General features: G+C 39.3%; 1 protein-coding gene across 1 annotated transcript in view; it reads left to right on the top strand.

Annotated features, from left to right (window-relative positions):
• The first annotated feature begins 8,503 nt into the window (after window positions 1–8,503).
• Window positions 8,504–19,248, top strand: part of TTI2 (TELO2 interacting protein 2) — a 35,520-nt gene continuing 24,775 nt past the window's right edge. The window contains exons 1-2 of the mRNA XM_086943771.1: window positions 8,504–9,563; window positions 13,238–13,424. Of these exons, the coding sequence (XP_086799897.1) occupies window positions 8,758–9,563; window positions 13,238–13,424 (993 nt within the window). The 5' untranslated portion in view covers window positions 8,504–8,757. The remainder of the gene's footprint in view (window positions 9,564–13,237; window positions 13,425–19,248) is intronic.

The raw sequence follows: 19,248 nt of genomic DNA, 5'->3' as shown, positions 1-19,248 counted from the left end.
AAATGGTAAAGTGAATGATGTAAAAATTACTTTCCTAGTGGATACAGGTGCTACCCGTTCTAATGTTAGATCAGTGGAAGTAGAAAACCTTCCTCTCTCTGGTGACAAAATCCAAGTAGAAGGCGTAGCAAACCAGCAAATAAAAACAGATTTAACTGAGCCAGTAGAAGTTGAAATAGGTAAATTTAAAGACATGCATAGATTTGTAGTTTGTGACAGCAGTCCTGTAAATCTGTTAGGTAGGTATATTCTTTGTAAAATGAACTGCGCAATATATTGCTCACCGGATGGTATAGAGCTTCAAACTAAAGAAGAAGATGGTCTTTACAAACTAACAATGTAAATAGTTGAGGCAGAAGAAAATACAATATTTCCTGTATTTGACAAAAACAATCTACCTGAAGAATTAAAAGACACAGTGAATGTAAAAATGTGGGGATTTCACTGGAGATGAAATGGGTTTTATGAAAAATGTAGATCCAGTACAAATAACAGTAAAACAAGGAGCAGATTATCCAAATATTCCACAGTATAAAATTAAAGCAGAAGTGATTGAAGGAATTATTCCTGTAATAGACAAATTCATAAAACAAGGTGTTTTAAAAGAAATTGAGAGTAGTCCCTGTAATTCACCAATTATGGGGATCAAAAAGCCAAACGGAACTTTCAGAATTGTTCAGGACCTGAGAAAGATTAATAAAATTGTTGTCCCATGTTGTCCGGTTGTACCAAATCCAGCGGTAATTTTATATCAGATTCCGCATGATGCAGAATGGTATACAGTTATTGATTTATGCAATGCATTCTTTACTGTTCCATTGCATCCAGAAAGCCAACAAATGTTTGTGTTTCGGTTCCAAGAGCGTTATCTAGCATGGTGTAGAATCTCTCAGGGGTACACCGATAGTCCATCTATTTTTAATCAGTTGCTAAAGAAATCCTTGGAAAATCTAGATTTACCTGGAAAATCTATGTTAGTGCAGTATATTGATGATCTCCTTGTTGCTGCAAAAACAAGAGATAATTGTGTAACAGATACCATTACTCTCTTAAATCATCTGGCAGATGAGGGACACAAAGTATCTCCTGCGAAATTACAGTTTTGCAAACAAGAAGTATAATGTCTTGGTCACAGAATTGCAAAAGGTACCAGACAAGTGACAACAGAAAGAATAAAAATGATTCAAGCAATGCATCCTCCAAAAACACAGAGACAAGTTAGAATGTTTCTAGGCATGGTAGGTTATTGTCGTCAATGGATTAGTGGATTTTCAGTCATTGCAAAGCCATTGCAGAGACTGACAAAAGCAGACATAAAAGACCCCATTAGTTTAACAAAAACTGAATTGGAAGCTTTTGAACAGCTAAAGAGAAGTTTGTGTGAAGCTCCAGCATTGGGAATGCCTGATTTTGAAAAAGAGTTTGAGCTGTATTGCAGTGAAAGAGAAGGATGTGCATTATCAGTTCTGATTCAAAGGCATGGAAGAATGAGAAAGCCAATAGCATATTTCTCAGCTGTTCTTGATCCTGTTGCAAAAGCATTACCAGGTTGCTTAAAAGCAGTAGCTGCAACTAGTGTGAGTTTGGAACAAAGTGAACGAATAATTATGGGATTTCCTGTAAAGGTATATGTGCCACACTCAGTTGAAATTCTGCTTACTAGAAGCAAAACACAGCATTTGACAAGTAATAGGTTGACAAAATATGAAAAAGTGATTCTTGGATCAGATAATGTTTCGATTGCGAGATGTGTGAATTTGAATCCTTCCACATTGTTACCCGACACTTCTGAAACAGAAATTAGGGATGAAATTGTTGATCATGAATGAATGGATGTATTAGAATATTGCACAACACCAAGGCAGGACATTAAAGATGTCTGTTGCCTGAATCAGACTATGTTTTGTTTGTTGATGGTTCAAGCTTAAGAACAGATGAAGGTGTTCTGAGTGCAGCATATTCGGTGTGTACGGTTGCAGATGTGATTGAAGCTTCTAGTCTCAAAGGAATTCGTTCAGCTCAAGTAGCAGAATTAATTGCTTTGATTGGAGCATGTGAATTGGGAAAAGGTCAAAAGATTACCATAGTTACTGATAGTCAGTATGGTTATGGTATGGTACATGACTATGGCCAGCTCTGGTCTCAAAGAGGTTATTTAACTTCTGCGGGATCACCAATAAGGAATGCTAAGCTAATAAAAAGATTGATTGATGGAATTCAGCTTCCAGAAAAAATTGCAGCTCACAAGAGAGGAGAGGACTACATAACAAAAGGAAATTCATATGCTGATGAAATAATAAAATGTTGTGCAAACATAATGCAGCAGTTAATCTGGAAAAAGAAAATGAACATGTTTTGAACTCACTTATGCTAATATCTGTAGTTGATACTTGGCAAGGAGTACAACAGTTGCAAGATGAGGCAAGTGATGAAGAAAAAGACACATGGTTAAAAGCAGGATGCAGACAAAGAGAAGAGGATGAGATTTGGGTTTACAAAGATGACAGAGCAGTAATGCCAGACAGCATGATTTCTGACATGGCACGCATGTACCATGGTCCAGGACATATTGGCAGAGATTCTATGATTAGATTGTTTAGGCAGACATGGTACAATCCAAAATTTAGAATAATTGCAGAATCATTTTGTCAAAGATGTCTGATCTGCCAGCAGATCAACCCGAACAGAAAAACAGTTGTAAGCATGGGAACCATAGGACGGGAGGGAGGTCCTTTTACCAGAATACAGCTTGACTTTATTGACATGCCACCTCACAACAAACTCAGATATGTCTTGGTGATTGTTTGTTTGTTCTCAAGATGGGTGGAAGCATTTCCAACGTGTCACAATGATTCAATCACTGTTGCAAAATTGCTTCTGAGAGAGTTCATACCTAGGTATGGATTCCCAGTGTCGGTCGAGACAGATTGCGGCACACATTTTGAAAACAGGTTGGTAAAACTGATTTGTGAAGCATTGGGTATAAAGCAAACATTACATTGTGCATACAGACCAGAAGCATCAGGTGTTGTTGAACAAGTGAATGGAACAATAAAAAACGGAATAAGTAAAATGTGCTTAGCAACAGGAATGAAGTGGACAGGTGCACTACCACTTGTTTTGATGACTTTGAGAAGCATTCCAGATAAGAAAACAGGATTGAGTCCTCATGAAATTTTAATGGGCAGGGTCATGAGGCAAGCATTTGTTCCAGTTGATAAATTACTGAGCATAAATGATAGCGTCATTATGGATTACTGCAAAAATCTATCTGACGTGGTGACTTCTGTGTTCCATCATGTAGGAACTGAAGTGCTAACAAAAGAGAAAGAACAAGCTCATGATCTGTTACTAGGGGACTGGGTAAGGACAAAAGTGCATCGAAGAAGAAATTGCCTAGTACCAAGGTGGGAAAAGGCAAGACAGGTGATTTTGGTCACGACAAATGCAGTAAAGTGTAGGGGATTGAAAAGGTGGATTCATGCGAGTCATACCATACGAGTGCCAGAACCTGAGAATCCTGACGAAGAAGGTGATACAACAGCTGATTCAGATTCAGAAGAAGAGCCTGAAAGAAATCCAGATTCAAAGAAAAAAAAAAAAAAGAAAAAAAAAGAAAATGAAGAAATTGTAATACAAGATTCTGAGGATGAAAATGACAAAGATCTGCTAGATCAGAAGCAGAAAAAGAAACTGATCAAGAAGAGATTCAAGATCAAGATCAGGAAAGTATTTAAAAGCAGATTAGAAACTTTGGAAGAAGGAACGAAAATTCTGAAACTGGTGAACTGGAAGTAATTGAAGAAGAAGAAATTCCAAGAACCAGCTATAAGGATGATTTTCCTAGCAAAGTGAAACTGCTGAGTAAAGAAGTACCTGAATCTGATGAAGAATCTGACTCAGAAAAATTGATCATTAATGAATCAGCTGAAAACACAGAAAATGAAACAGATAACAGTGAAGATGAATCTAAATTGAAGAAAACAAGAAAAAGAGCTTGGAGAGTGGAGTATAATTTGAGAGAACCAAAAAAGAAGTTAACAAGAAAAGGGGATAATTGGCCGAAGGAAATTGGAGGCATAACATTTAAATTAGTGAATCAAGCAAAGGAGCAGGTAAATTAGATAACAAGTCAAAAAGAGGAAGACTTGAGTAAGGAAAAACAGGCAGGAAAGAAAATAGAAGTGATAAGCAGCAGAGCAAAGAGAACAATTAAGCCAAATCAGAAATATAAATCGCCCAAGTGGGCTTACATAATAATCCCACCAGTAGTGGAAGTAAACAGTAGTCAAGAAAATGTTGATGATGCAAGTGACAATGATTGAACTTATTGATTAGATGACACAAGGTTGAAGAAACTGTGTTAGGAGACACAAGGTCGAAAAAATTGTGTTAGCTGAAAAACACATTTGATGTATGACATAAGGTCGAAGAAAAGCTGTTAGTAGGAAAATTCGTAGAAAATAAGATTATCTATTAAAAAAAAGAGGGGAGTATATTTAGTAATTTTAGTAATTTTTCAATTTTTATTTTTATTTTTTGCTGTTATTTTAAAAAGAAAAGATGCCTTATACTAATGAAAATTCGAGATGCTCAATTCTCAAAAGATGTTACAAACTGTCTTCAATATGTGTAATTTTGATTATTTAAGTTTGGTTAATTTTAGCTGTTGTTTTTCCTTTTGGTGTAGATAAAGATATGTATAAAGCTAACATGACAAGTAAAGCTGTGGTTAAATCTGATAAAACTGTTAAGACTAATAGAATTATTGTACATAAACCAGAGATTCATCAAGATAGATCTATTGGAGATTTTTCTAGCAATACCTTCTCAAGACTTTTATCTGAATATGTTAGGGTAATGAATGCAAAAGATTGCTATGTCTGTGTGAAATTACCTACTTCTGTGTCTGAAGGTGTGAATTATAATATGCTTCCTCTTACTTATGGTATAACATGTAATGTAATAACTAGTTTGTTTTATAAAACTGGTCGTCTGGAATATTATTATTCCGATTATGATGACATTTTTGCAAATTTAAAGGTCATAGATACCTTGAATAAAGTGAGACCTGCTAAACAGATGGGGGAATTTTTCCTAACAACTAGTGAACTTACTTATGAGTATGCTTTTAGAAACAATTTAACATGTAAATTGAGAACCGGAGAGAAAACGTTTTTAAATATGGTGGAAGAGAGAAGGGCAATATACAAGCGAAATGAAATGTCGAAACAGACTAAGTCAAAATTTTGGCAGATTGAAGATGAGAAGCTCAATGGTAGAAATGGAAATGTTGCAATTGTTGGTGGAAAATTTTGTATAAGGAGAGATAATACATGATATGATAATTATTTTGCAGGTGCAAGTCAATGTGAAGATACTTATCAAATTATAGGGGGTTGGGGATTTAAAGGAGGCAAAGATCCAATTTTTCCTTGAATTTATGGGAATAAAGCTTATTACAGCCTTCCAGACCACTGGTATGGAACGTGCTATGTAGGTTTCGTTTTTCCGAAAAATGTTCATGCGGACAGAAATGCAGAAGGTTCATTTGAAATTAGCAACCATGTGAACAGATTTAGGAGAGAAAGTTTTTCAGAAATTTTGGGAGACATATTTGGTGCGTTAATACCTATGGTAGAAAATACCCTGAATGCAAACAAGATCAGAAAAATGTCCACAATTGTTGATAGATTATCAACAGACACTGCAAGTGGATTTCAATTAGTGAACACTGAACTTGTTGCCATGAGAACCATGGTAATGCAGGATCGTCTTGCACTAGACATTCTGTTGGCAAAAGAGGGTGGAGTTTGTGGAATCTTACATGTTCAACATTGTTGCACATACATACCCGACAAGAGTCAGAACATAGAGATGTATATAAAAAATATTACCGAATTACATGAGGAGATAGAACCCTTAGAAGAGGAGAGTTTTTCAGAACGCTTAGGTAAAAGATTTATAGCAATTAAACATTGGATTCAAGAGATTGGTAGATCAATTATAGGTAAAATAGTTTTCCCTTTAATAATAATAGCTATGGTGATACTTTTGATAAAAATTAGTTGCATGCTACATAAGAGAAGAAAATATGTAACAGAAAAGAAAATAATTTATAAGCCAAGAGATGAAAAGGAAAAGAAAATAGAATTAGAAGAGTTTTGTAGAACTCAATATGAGAAATGCAAAAAAACAGATGAATCAAAAGTTTAGAAACACTAATATTAAGAAAGTCCAAAACATGTTCAAGGGTTGAACATTTATAACATTTGGGGTATTATTTGGTGAATAAGAAATCACCAGATGAGGGAGTTGATGGAGCAAGGTAATGAACAAAATTTTGTTCAAACTTGTGAAGTTAATCTCTCCTAACAAAAGTAATCAGTCTAATAAGCTTGTGGTGAAATTATTAATCAACTTAGTTTAAAAGATACATTCATGAAACACATGCGGGACGAATGTGCTTTTTGTTGCAAACGCAAAGAAAAATTAATAAACTAGCCTTGTCTATTGTCTTAGTCAGTATAATTTAATGGCTATGTGCTTATTTTATGTGCTTATGTTATGTCTTTTGTGATAAAAGCTCTTGGAGTTCCTGTCATTCGAAAAAGGACAAGTAAATATAATGCTGCCTATTCGTGCTTTTGCCAGGTAACATAATTAACAGGGTTAATTAGCAAAGGGGGAGGGTAACAGAAAGGGTCTCAATTCTTTAATTAATTGATGTATTTTGTTTGTTTAATAATAGTTTTCCAAAGTAAGGCCTAAAGATTATGCAGAAATATGGCTGACAGAGCTGCTGACACGAAAGCTTGTCCAGAGTGATTTCTTGCACATGCGCAGCTGTGAAGAATCTTGCTGCAAAGTCGTTATGAAATAAAGAGCGATTCCTTTGATGTGTTGAGCGTGTTCACGGAGGCCAGCCAAGGACAGCGTTTATGATATGTCTGCCAAGGTTAGGAAGTAAACGTCCTAGGCTCGAGTAAAGTATCATTCTTGAGGAAATCGAGGATGTGGAAGTGAAAGACAATGGGCCGTATATGAAGCCTGGATTTTGGTCAAGAGTCGAATGATCTAATGAATTTTATCGTGGACTGACACGGGACAGCCAATGAAAAGCTTGGATTCCTATGAAAGAATGTAAAATGTAGAAAGTTTAGCTAGAGAGAAAGGTATAAATTATGACACCATGAGTAGGAAAAAAACCCTCTTACTTTCCGATTCCTGAGTGGTGTGTTATGCTGATGGACCTTTGGCGCATGTAAGGACCGCAGACTTTTAATGATTTATTCTTTTCTAGGTAAAGACAGATTGAGACAGGGAAAATAGATTCAGGGAATGGAAACTGTTATTTTGCTAAATTCTTCATGTTTCTGAGCTTGTTTTGAAATGTCAGTTCTAATATTCATTTCCTTATTAAAATGCTGCTTTCGTAATTGTTTATGAAATAAAGATTCTTAAACGTAAAATGCTCTTCCTTTATGAAAATAAAGTAAATAAAATTAGATTTTAAATGACAAGCTGGTCTTGTTTATTCATGGTCTAGTTTCCATTAGTTGATCCATCAACCATAGTGGTTTGATTTCAAATTTAAAACTGATTTTAAATCATGATAATGAAGGATAAACTGCAGTTGTACATATTAGTGTAAATATTATGTGAATAGAATATAAATCAAATCACTTGATTCAGTTGCTCAAAAAATTTTCTTATTGGTATTATGGACTGTATAAGAGTTTAAAGGTATGGTGAGTATTGAGGTGATAGATAATGTTCGAGAGACAGTTTTTCAATTGGAGCGCTGGATCACGAGCAACGCGCTTAGCAATTAACAATGCAAAACACTTCAAACATCAAAGAGGTAAGATAAAAGCACTTAACTGGCTGTGGAGCAGCAAAGAAAGAGGAAGGGTGACTATCTACACGGCCTTATATAGCATAGACTCTATGGTTATTGCCCAATTGTTCATGGGAATTGTGGTTTTTTATCTGTTTCTATGGCTGCTGGGCATTTCTATTAAAAAAATGAGATTAGCATAATCGGATCCTCCTGTCCTGAAATATAATTTATTTTGTAAACAGTAGCTCTGCTCAGAGCTCTGCTGCTTCTGTCTGCCCATCTGCATCGCTGAGAACCCCCACTGCTGCTGTGGCTAGAGAAGAGCCGTGGAGCTGGCTAATAGGTTAGAGCTCCGACGACTGCCCAAGAGCAGCTGATATGCGATCCCGCGGGGTTAACAGATATTAAACTGCACCGGCAATCACATCCCGAGCTTACTGCCCAGTCCCTAAAACACTCGACTGAGCCTCAGACAAGCAACGCATACGGTGTTTATTCACGCAGACTTCACAACTAATGATTATGTGCAAAGCGCTATGATTGGGCGAGGTGCCGTCATGTGCACCAATCGTCGGGCACCTTACATACTATCGTTCCTCTCACTAACAGAGTACGCCCAGAATAATTTCAGCCATGTGATTGGCTGGCATGTGACCCGGAAGTACGAATAGGATCACCTGCGGTTCATGTAAACTAGAGAGCAAGTCACTTGATCTTTAAGCACAGTCGAACCTGCCCAGCGCGGAGAGACCTTCGGAAAGTCAGTCAGCGGAGTAGTCCACTGGCATATCAGTAAAGCAAGGCATGGATATTAGGGACGCTCCCCTCGTTCCCAGCAGCAGTTCAGATGTGTGGATCCCGGTGCTTCTGCAAGTTGCCAAACGCTAGGCAAGACTTTAGAATCTCTGGTCGCCATGGAGCCTACATATATTTCTAAAGGTGCACCAGAATCGATTGAATTAACACTGCCATTAGATGACGTTCTCTCTGGTTGTGCCACACATTCACTGCGAGTTCCTGACACATCGGATGTCTTGGAGCCCATAAGTGTTGAATTTCAGGAGGTTTATGGGTATGGAGAAACTCCACGTGTACAGGAACATTCAGCCGACCCTCTTCCTAGCTGCACCATGCCAACCTTGAATGGGCCTGAGCCGCCCGCTGTGGTGGATTCAAACAGTAGTCCTTTAACTGTGGATGTCCAGGATTCTGTGACTTTAGCCAAGTCTTTACTTGAGCTGGGACTCGAGGGTTTCAAAGATCTTAACTCACCGGTCCTGTCTGCAGACCTGGCAATGGCTTTGTGCAGTCACGCTGACCCAAAGGGAAAATACGAGGAAAACAAATACTCTGACCCCCCTGTACCCAAGAAAGCACTAGCCTCTGGGGCAATCATTGTAGATTTGCTTAAGGCTATGCACAAAGGAAAGCCTGAGCATGAAAAGACTGGAGCAAACTTTGCATTTTCAGAAGATGGAGGCCAAGCACCGCGTGGTTTGCCCGGTTCCTTGGCAGCCCCAATATATCTTTTTGCTACCACCCACCGTGAGGCTAAGCCATGGACTGACAAGGAATCCAGAGCAAAGGCACAGGAGGTGTTTGCATGCCTGCTTTGGGCCTCACACACTGAATCTGTTGCTGAGCTGCTCCGGGGACGCGGAGAAGCAGAGCAAGGAATTTTCAGGGATCTGATGGGGCTCCTGAAACCAGATCTTAAGAAGTGAGTGATCATGACAGCTTGTGGAACCAGCATATATTATAATACTTCAGGGGGATATTAACCTAACCATATTTTCTCATGATGTTGCAAATCATAGTGGAGTCCCACAACCGTGTTTCAACTGGCAAATGAAGGCCTGTGCATTTATAAGGCTTCAGAGCCTGAAGGAGACCGTACTATATAATGATCATATTTCAGGTTATGGTCACATTATTGTAATGCTCATGTACTAATACTCACACTATCAGAGGAAATCGGGACTTGTCTCGTAATCCTAACCTACACTCTTCGTTCCTGGCATGCACTAGTTTAGAATGTGGAAATCATTTAAAACTCATGTTTGTGAGTATGTACTGCAATTATAGCATTGATTCTCATCTTGTGCTTTATCAAATCATCAACCGGTAACACGATTCTGTTTCACAATAACATAATAATTATAGTTTTTCATGCATCACGTTCTTGCCACCAGCTCATTCTCAAACTTTCTGTTTTAGCCTAATGTCCCCATTGGATTTTTAAATATACATTGGATATTAAGTTTAGTTTTATAGCACATTGCGAATTTATTTTACACATCCATTACTTTCTAGTTGAAAGTTCACTAACTTAATGCACTGTTTGGAGGCAAAATATGTGAACACACAACTCTGGCATTATAGGAGAAGATGTGTTTCCTTGTGTGAAGTTAGTTTGACTTAATGTTGTTTAATTGATTTTTTTAAAGTATTGGCCGAAAGACAGCTTTAACCTTTTCACCAGCCCTCTTTTCCCAAAAATCATGATCATAATAGATTTATAAATGGCGTTTGTTCAGCCCTCTTAATCCTTTGATTTGTTCTGGTGTTATTGACATTTTACAAAGCAATGAGAAACACCCCTCAAACCAAGGGGACCGGTTTCTCCAAACCTAAGAAAACAAACGTATCCCTGGTGACAGGGTAAGCTACCAAACCGTTAACTCACTCATCAAAAGGAACAAGCTATTCAATCAATACAAAACCACGGGAGTTTGAAAAACAATCACGTTTTTAATTTTCTCTTTTAAAAAATGATTACATTCAAAATCTCATTTGTATAAAAACGCAAATATACCAACACAAAAGATAAACATTATATATGCTATGCAAAAAGGGAAGAAGTTCCAAGACGGGTGTATTCGTCTTTTACAAACTCCTACTGCTTGTGTCATTGGATCTCATTAGGTACTTTCAATGACATATTAACATCATCCATGCACTGTACGTCGTGCTTTTGTATTTTGTAGACACGGTTTGGTGTCCCAACTTGTGTACCCAATCGATTTCCAGAGATTTTTCTACAACACATTACTCCAATCTACGCCACTCCAAACTACACCTCTTGACTCTATGCCGCTATATTCCACTCTACGCCCCTCCGCTCTGACACTCCGCTCGACTCTACGCCACTCCCTGACACTCTATTTAAGTCTACAACACCCTAGTGTACTGATCTCATTCAAATATTTGTTTTCACCACACTTCAGAATTACTAAAACAATTTTCTTCATTTGTCCTTTCTTAATTCTGATATATTTGTACAGTTCATTTACTGGTTTAAAAATGTTGCTGTTTGCTTGAAAAATAGCATCCTATAGCCTTTCCTCTCACACCTGCAGTACACAGCAAGATTCAACAATTCCTACAAGATAGCTAGACATTTGATCTGTCTTTGAATGCACAGCAAATGTGACAAAATAAAAGCAAAATTTAAAGGCATGCATATTGCTCAATGGCTAATTTGGGGGTACTACGGCACCCACCACTTCCCTACCTTAAGCGCTGATGGCACAGGCATGAAATTGAAGAACAGGATTGTTTAAGTTATGCTATTTGTAAAACATACTAGCCAAAATAAACACGCTAGTACACAGAACATTGTTCACAGGCATCCAAGATTGATGAACTGGTAGTAACAGAGGTAAGTAGAATCAGTCCAGCGGAATGATAGGAGGTAGGAAACATTTTAAGAGATGTACAGCACGTTTACGGCTGTGAACTAGCATACAAGGGAGAAAACTGAAATCACGCTTTCTCGTAGAGTGTTGCATGAAGAAGAAAAAGGCTTGCAGAAAGCGAGCACTAATGGCAGAGTACAGTCTGAGAGGTAGTAAGCAGGTAATGTTCCTTGAGAGGGACGACCACATGCTGGACAGCCTAAAACAAATCAAGCCAGCAGATAGAAAGCAAGCAATGTTTGTGTTACAAAACCAAAGCCAGTGTTAAGCAATTGGCGGAATACATTGCTAGGGAAGCTTTCAGCATGTCTTTGCAAGTTTCGACCTTAAAAGGGCACAATTTGTCTGAAATGCTTAAGTCACTATTTCCAGTTAACACCCAACTAATTTTTAGCGTATTTGTGTGGCTTAAAAAAAATCAAGATCAATGAAAATGACATAAAAGATTGATGTAAATTATAACAAAAATGACGTCTTTTAATGGTGCTTGCTATATGTGGGATGTTGGTGCCTGGCTTAGTATGAATACAGTAAATGGTGCAAATCAGTTATGTAACTTTTTTTTCACACTTAAGATGCTTGTCTGTCTCACCTTTTGAAACAGGCTCTTATAAATTATTACAACTTTTTATTCCATGGTGAAGGCATGTTTGTATGATGAAAATGTTTTCTGCTCTATTCTGGATCTCTTATACCTTGCTTGAAATTTTGCGCCTTCGTTTATTCTAGTCCTGTTAGGGTTGGGGTGACCCTATTAAATCCACCCTCACAGTGTTCGCAAATTATAAAATCTACTTGGAAAGCCATGCATTAAATGGACCCAAGATTTTTCACTGCATTTTATTCAAATCAACTCCATACCTTTTACCAATAGTGCCCTGGTCTTTTTACCTCCTCTGGAATATTTCCATTTTGAGGCCCTGGGCAGGCATTAGTCACCTGAGAAGTCAGCGACAAACAGAGTGCCTTCCAGTTCCCAGCCAACACTGCTGCAAGTATTTATCATCTTATCGTCTTACTAGCATTTTCATAATATGCAGTGGTGTATGATTCTAGACAGTGCATGGTTAGCCATGTGCTACTTTTTTGATTTGCTCTCATTTAAAGGTGCGTGATCGAGGGATGGTGGTGGTGCTATCAATGATTTAAGAGAGAATAGAAACTTGAAATTTGCACTAGTTCTGTGCTTTTTTTAAATTCTCAGCTAGCCAGCTAGTTCCCTTGTCTCTACAACCTCAAAATTGGAAAATGTACCAGAAAGGACTTGCCTAGTGGGTGGGAAGAATTGGTGTACAGGCAAAAAAAAAGATTGGACTGCTCAATGCTGAAAACAGCTCTCCAGATTAAAGTTTTGTTTTGGAAGATCTATGGGGGGCAATAGAGAAAGGAAGGAAGATTCCATTAGCACATACTCTGCTTGTTCTGTAAATAATTGTACAACTTTGGCTTCTGGCACCCAATATCAGAACTGCATATTGCATCTAAAATGAATAGCATTCCTTGGCTGTTTTACTGTAGCCTTCTACAGATATTTTAAGCTTTGTAATTCAAGCCAATTCACCAAATACATTTGCATCGTTATACAGCTGAGATCCTCTCCGACAGTTATTTTACCTTTAAGATATTCTGTCACAGTAAGATTGCACTAAATGATACTGGTCCATCCCTCAATAACTGTTTAATTGTGTATTTTTAGAGACACCTGGGAACTGAACCCTGCCACCAAGTATGTTTTCTCGTGGACATTGCATCAAGTTACCCGTCCCTGGCTGAGCGATTACCTGGACAGTGTCTTGCCCCCATCACTGCTATTATCCGATGACTACAGGACCGAGAATAAGATTCTGGGTGTGAGATGCCTGCATCACATCGTCCTGAATGTGGTAAGTCAATTTGACAGGCCCTCTACAGGCCAGTGGGGTCCCCAACCCTCCATTTGAAGATATTCTTGAGTATCTTGAGTGTGTGGAAACAGGAGACTGAGACTGCTTTCATTTGGCTGGTCAAGGTGAGCTTGTTGTCGATTTAGTATTCTGAGGTTCTCTGCGTGGGTTGCTGGAAGGGGTTTGGGTCAGCGTTGGTCAGGCCACCAAGTGAAGTCCGAGAGCAAAGGTGTTTTTGCAGAAGATTGCTATTTCTGTCTTGTCTTTGAGTGTTTAGTTCAGTAGATGAACTTCGTCAGGGCAAGAGTATATGTGTCCCGGCTCTTCTGGATCCAGAAGAGCCGGGACACGTATACTTTTGCTCCAGGCCTGTCCACATTGGCCCTAATTATGGAGGCCCACTGCTTTTTATTATGATTCTCTATGACCTGGGAGGACACTGTACCCCATCTCCATCGTGTATGCAACATTCTACCACAATCTTTCCCTGACGAAGTGCATCTTCTGAACGAAACGCGTTGGCTGATGTTCTGTGTTTGTACATTTTTGGATAAATCTAAAATAAAGGATGATATCAACGAAGAAACTGATCTTGCTTCATCATTGAACGTTACCACTTTCTGGTAGTGCACCACTCCATTAATTTCCAAGTTTTGTTTTCCGAGCAGCGGATTGCATCCTTCAACGGCAGATGCAGGAGTAGTTTGTGCACACCACTCATCCAATTGTGACTTAAATTACAATTTGGGTTAATATAGTGAGGCTTGTGCGGCACTTGGAGTCTGCTGTTGTTTTTTTTTCTTCTTTCATTGGAATGGGAGACCCTGTTGAAGATCACGGAAAGATCCAGTAGGACGATGGCTGCAGTGTCACCTCTGTCCGTGATCCTCTAGATGTAGTCCATGGTGTTAATAAGGTGCAATGTTATCTGTACTAGGTATGGGTAATGCTCCGTGGTGCTTAGTAGTTTTACTGCCTGCTAACACTGAGAGGGCACTCTGAAAGATGCCATGAACTATATGTGCTGCTGAGAAGGTGTTTTGTTGCCATTTTGTTTCCCCTGGGGATTGGCATTCCAAGTTCCTATACACCACTGTCTAATCGTATTTCTTTAATTGTTTTCCTCCCCATGAGCCAATTATTGTTTTGTGATCTGACTTTTTTGTGGGCCCATTGTTATCCATAGTTCATGATTTTGAGCTTGCCATAATTTATCAGTCAAGTTGGGATGGTGGTGCAGTGACTTTTTATCTTAGTTTAAATGGGTTTTTACTAAGGCTTAAACTACTAGATGCTCATATCAAAAAGGAATAAAGGGATCACCTGACTTAGGAGCCATTGGTTAAATAAGCTTTATTCCTGTAACTTAGACTGTTATAGACATTTCATGTTCTAAGACAGTTCCCCAGTTGTTAAACTTTGTCCTTAGAATTAAGTTAGAAAGAGATCATTTTGCAGCTTGATCCACCAGCCTGGCCTTAGGGAGGAAGAACATGATCTCTGTTTTGGCCTTTTTAAGCGGAAGTCCGCTGGCTCTCATAAAGGCTTACGATAGGAACTTAAAATGCAAAAAAGACAACCGGGCTGGAGTGCCCCAAGACTCTTGACTCTCCGATGCTTTTCAGTAATTACATTTAACCACTGCATCATTTGTTATCACGCCTTGTAGTTGAATTTTTAACTACATAGTTAATAAACAGATGGTGAGTGTTTGATTTATCATAAGTTCAGACCAAGGACTGCAAGAGAACTGCTGCAGTATTTGCTAAACCCAGAGTTGGATTATAGCTGGGTTAACCTCTATAAATTTAGGGCGAAATTCGTAATGGTTGGAACAGAAGATTGGTTACGAAAGAGTAAATCCACTTTTGCGTCACTTGACGCAGAGTTGGCAGTCAAAAATAAAGACAGTGGGACTCATTTTGTGTTCCCCTTTTTTGGGGTGTCTAAAGTCCACACTCCAAAGTTCATAATACTGGAAATCCTAATCCTATTAACCCTGAGGCTGAAGAATTAAGGGGGATTATTGGTTGAATTCCTCTACAGGTTCCTCCAGACTACTTGGAATCTCCGGGGAAAATATGATGAGTGTGCTGTAACATAGTGGACCTTATAAATACTGATGGGGCTACAAAATCATTACTGGCCCAGAAAGGATTTACGGGCCTTTCAAAATAAGGGCCACTGAGGGCTAGCTTTGATTTTTCAAATAAATACCTGTAGCCATGTTAACGACCTAATATCACCGTCCACTACTATCTGTGGCAGTTGCCTAAGCCCTGTCACTTGTTGGCTGATGCACAAACGGCTGTAGTTGCTAGGCCTATTGATGCAGCTGGTATTTAATATGAGAACGCTTACGGGCTAGCACATCTATGAGCAAACATAGTAAACTGCAGGCCTTACATAATGCAGCCATAGGAATCAACACCACATCAAGGACTTTAGTTATACTTCTCCCATTGACGTTCATATTTCAGTGGCCTCATGGGTTCAGTTTAAGAATCTCCTAATCTTTCATAAGTCTGCCTCCACTAATGGCCCTGAAGATTTGAAGCAATGATTTGATTTGTAACTTAGCCAGTGAAGGATTTTACATCGTCCAAAAATAAATTGATTCTTCCACCCAAAGGCACCAGAAAAGGGCAGGTGGCAAATTATTCTAGAATGTTGCATGTTTTGATGGAATTCTCTACCCAATCCGTCTGGCTTTGTAATTGGATCCTTCCATTCAAATTGTGTCTCTAAAAATACATAATTTTTAAGTTATTCCTCGTATAGTTTTTCCTGCAGTATTAATTTATCGGAATATTTAAGCATAATGAAACTTATTGATTGGGGCCATTTGTGATTCGGTAGCAAGATGGCTGCTTAATTGTGTTGCAGCTGTTCCCTGTTCAATTTTTTTGCATACGTTTGCTCCCGGAGATACGGTGGTTGTTCCTCAAGAAGAAAAGTTGTATGTGGAGGGTGACATTTAACATTATGTTGCTTTAGTAAACTTTGGAAAGACCTCCTCCTCTACTTCCACATGTAATTTTGGCTGAGGATCAAGTAGCCTGTTTATTAGACCTGTCATCCTTAGGGTGGTCTTACCCCAACCATTATGCCCGTCCTTTTTTTGCGGTATCTTTTTGTTGACCGTAGGACTCTGAGCGATTTACCGCTGTCGGCCAGTGCAAAAGTGTACATGCTTCTCCCCTAAACATGGTGGAATTGGTGTATACACAATTGGCATATTTAATTTCCTTGTAAATCCATTGTACAATGGATACCATATACACAGGGCCCGTAAATTAAATGCTACTAGTGGGCCTGCAGCCTTGATTGTGCCACCCACACAAGTCTCATTTCAGACCTGTCTCCGGCCTGTCATTACAAGGCCTGTGTCTGCAGTTTACTGCCTCTTCGACGTGGCATTAAAAACTCTTGGCCAAACCTTAAACTCCCCTTTGATTACACATAAGTCAGCCCTAAGGTCGGTCTTAGGTAGCCCATAGGGCAGGGTGCTGTACAAGTTAAAGGTAGGACATGTACTTTTAAGTTTTGCATGTCCTGGTATTGAGAAACCACTAAATTTGTTTTTCAATGCTATGAGGCTTACTCCTCTCATAGGTTAGCATTGGGAATTCCTTAGTACACTTTTAAGCTGTAATTCCTGATTAGGAAGTAGTAGCTATAACATGTTTCATATCTCTGGAATGGTAATGATAGATCTTTTTTACTGATCAAGTTGGATTTAACATTTCTCAGCTCTTACTCCTCTGTGTGCTTGCAGTCTTTCTCCAGTACACGTCCGGGTGGGTGACAGCTTCACGTTGTGCAAACACAGGAAGGTTAGGTGTGTCTGAGCACTCATCTGCATTCTGGTGGCTCTTCCTGGGCAGGAAGGGGGGGGAGGAGCTGTTACTTGCAACTGAATAGGTAGTGCACTGTCCCATCAAAAGAGCTGGTTACCCCCTACTGATTACTAGTTTGGAGCCAGGACTGGGAAGAAAGGGTCTGTGTGCACTTCAAATACACTTCTTTGAAGTCACCCCCACTTCAAAGGCACATTTGGGTAGATGTACTAGGTTTCTGAACCCACCAAATCAGACACTTGAAGCTCTGATGACCTGGAAGGCTTGCTTTTTTGCTGTGTTGCCCTGCTGCTCTCTGACCCTGTTGAGGAAAGCTGGACTCCAACCAAAGTAATCTCCAAGGGTTTTTTGGCTGGACTCCTGTTGTTGGGACTCAAGGAAATCAGTCTCTCCCTTTGCTCTTGGGCCTGGCTCACTAGAGTGGACCCGGATACTTGCACCAGTGAGGTTGACACCTCTCCACCTGCTGGAAGCAGCCGGCAACACATCGTCTCTGGTGTGAAAGTAGAATCTGCGCATCGCACTTTGGTGCCCGAGCAGCACCTCCGGAACTGATGCATCGGCCAACACCTCCACTGCTCGCTGGGAGCAGCACCCGGGGCTCTTGCATCAACTCAGCACTGAGACCACTGCATCGTAGCTGAAGGTTGATCAACGCATCCCTTTGACAGAGTGTAGGAACCTGGTGCATTGGCTTCAGAATCAAAGCATCGCAGTTTGTTGATCGTTTTCGGAATCTAACGCATCGCTATCAGCACGGGTGAAAAATCAACGCACCCCTCACTTGCGGGAGTGACCTAGATGCATCTACTGCCTTATCAACCCCGCATCTCATACTTATGACCAGGATCACAGTACTCTGTTACCTGGGCCTGCATAGCTCCTGTACCTGGCCCACGTTCCATCGTGGTTGGCTTGAACTGTTGACTTTGTCCGGTCAAGCGCCACCTCAAGTAACCTAAAGTGCTAAGTGCTTCAAAGTACTGGAACTCTTTATATTCTTTAGAAATTCATAACTCAACTTCTTGTCGGTTTGGTCTTGAATTATTTATAAATTCATAATAAATTTTTTCTAAACCTGTGTGTAGTTTCTTTTTGTGTTTTTATTTTGTTACGGTGTGTGTTTCACAAATACTTTACACATTTCCTCTTTAGATTAGTCTGACTGCTCTGTGCCAAGTTACCAGAGGGTCAGCACATGTTATCTTTTACTGTGTATCTAGCTTACCCTGACAAGAGTGGTGGTTCCTGCTTGGACAAGGTGCATACCTCTACCAAATGGAAACTCAATTTCTAACACTGTTCGAGTGGTCATCATCTGTCTTGGTCTAACAATCAAGTAAAACACATTACATATAGTCGAAGTATTTCCTTTCTCTGGAGAGAGACTAAAGAACCATGGTCTTATGAGGCAAGTGAGCCTGACTCTCCCTTGTAAAGCAGCCCATACATCCTTTTAATCAAAAAGAAAAAAAAGAGGTTGAGATTGATGTGTGGGGTCCACTTGCCACCAGAAATGTTAAAAAAAATATATAACATTATGTCATTGGATCAGTTTCACAGAGTTCCCCTTTTGGAAATTGTCCCTACCGTGATTTGATGTTGCATTAATAAGCACATCTTATGTACAGATATAGAATTTATAGTTGTAAAATTTGAGGTTCAGTAGATGTGAAACGAGGCATGTGGAAGTGAATCTGTACCACAGTGGCCCATTAAAGGGCAGAGTTAGAAGGCATTTTGAAATATAGCCTTGAGGTAGGTTACTAAAGTCTGCGTATATCCATTGATGTTCGAAATAAAGGGTCTCAAAATATGGTTCTGTGCCAATCCAGGGCATAGATAGTTCCATCACACTGACTGTTCTGACGTTATACTGTTGTAGGTTCACTAATTATGGTATACTGACCTAGGCCCCAGCTCCTCATAATGACATCACATCCTTTTCATTGGCCCCGGAATGT

This window comes from Lissotriton vulgaris, chromosome 11, assembly GCF_964263255.1.
Source record: "Lissotriton vulgaris chromosome 11, aLisVul1.2, whole genome shotgun sequence".
Taxonomy (NCBI): Eukaryota; Metazoa; Chordata; class Amphibia; order Caudata; family Salamandridae; genus Lissotriton; species Lissotriton vulgaris.
The sequence above is the reverse complement of the archived record's forward strand: the minus strand, read 5'-3'. Positions and strand labels throughout refer to the sequence as shown.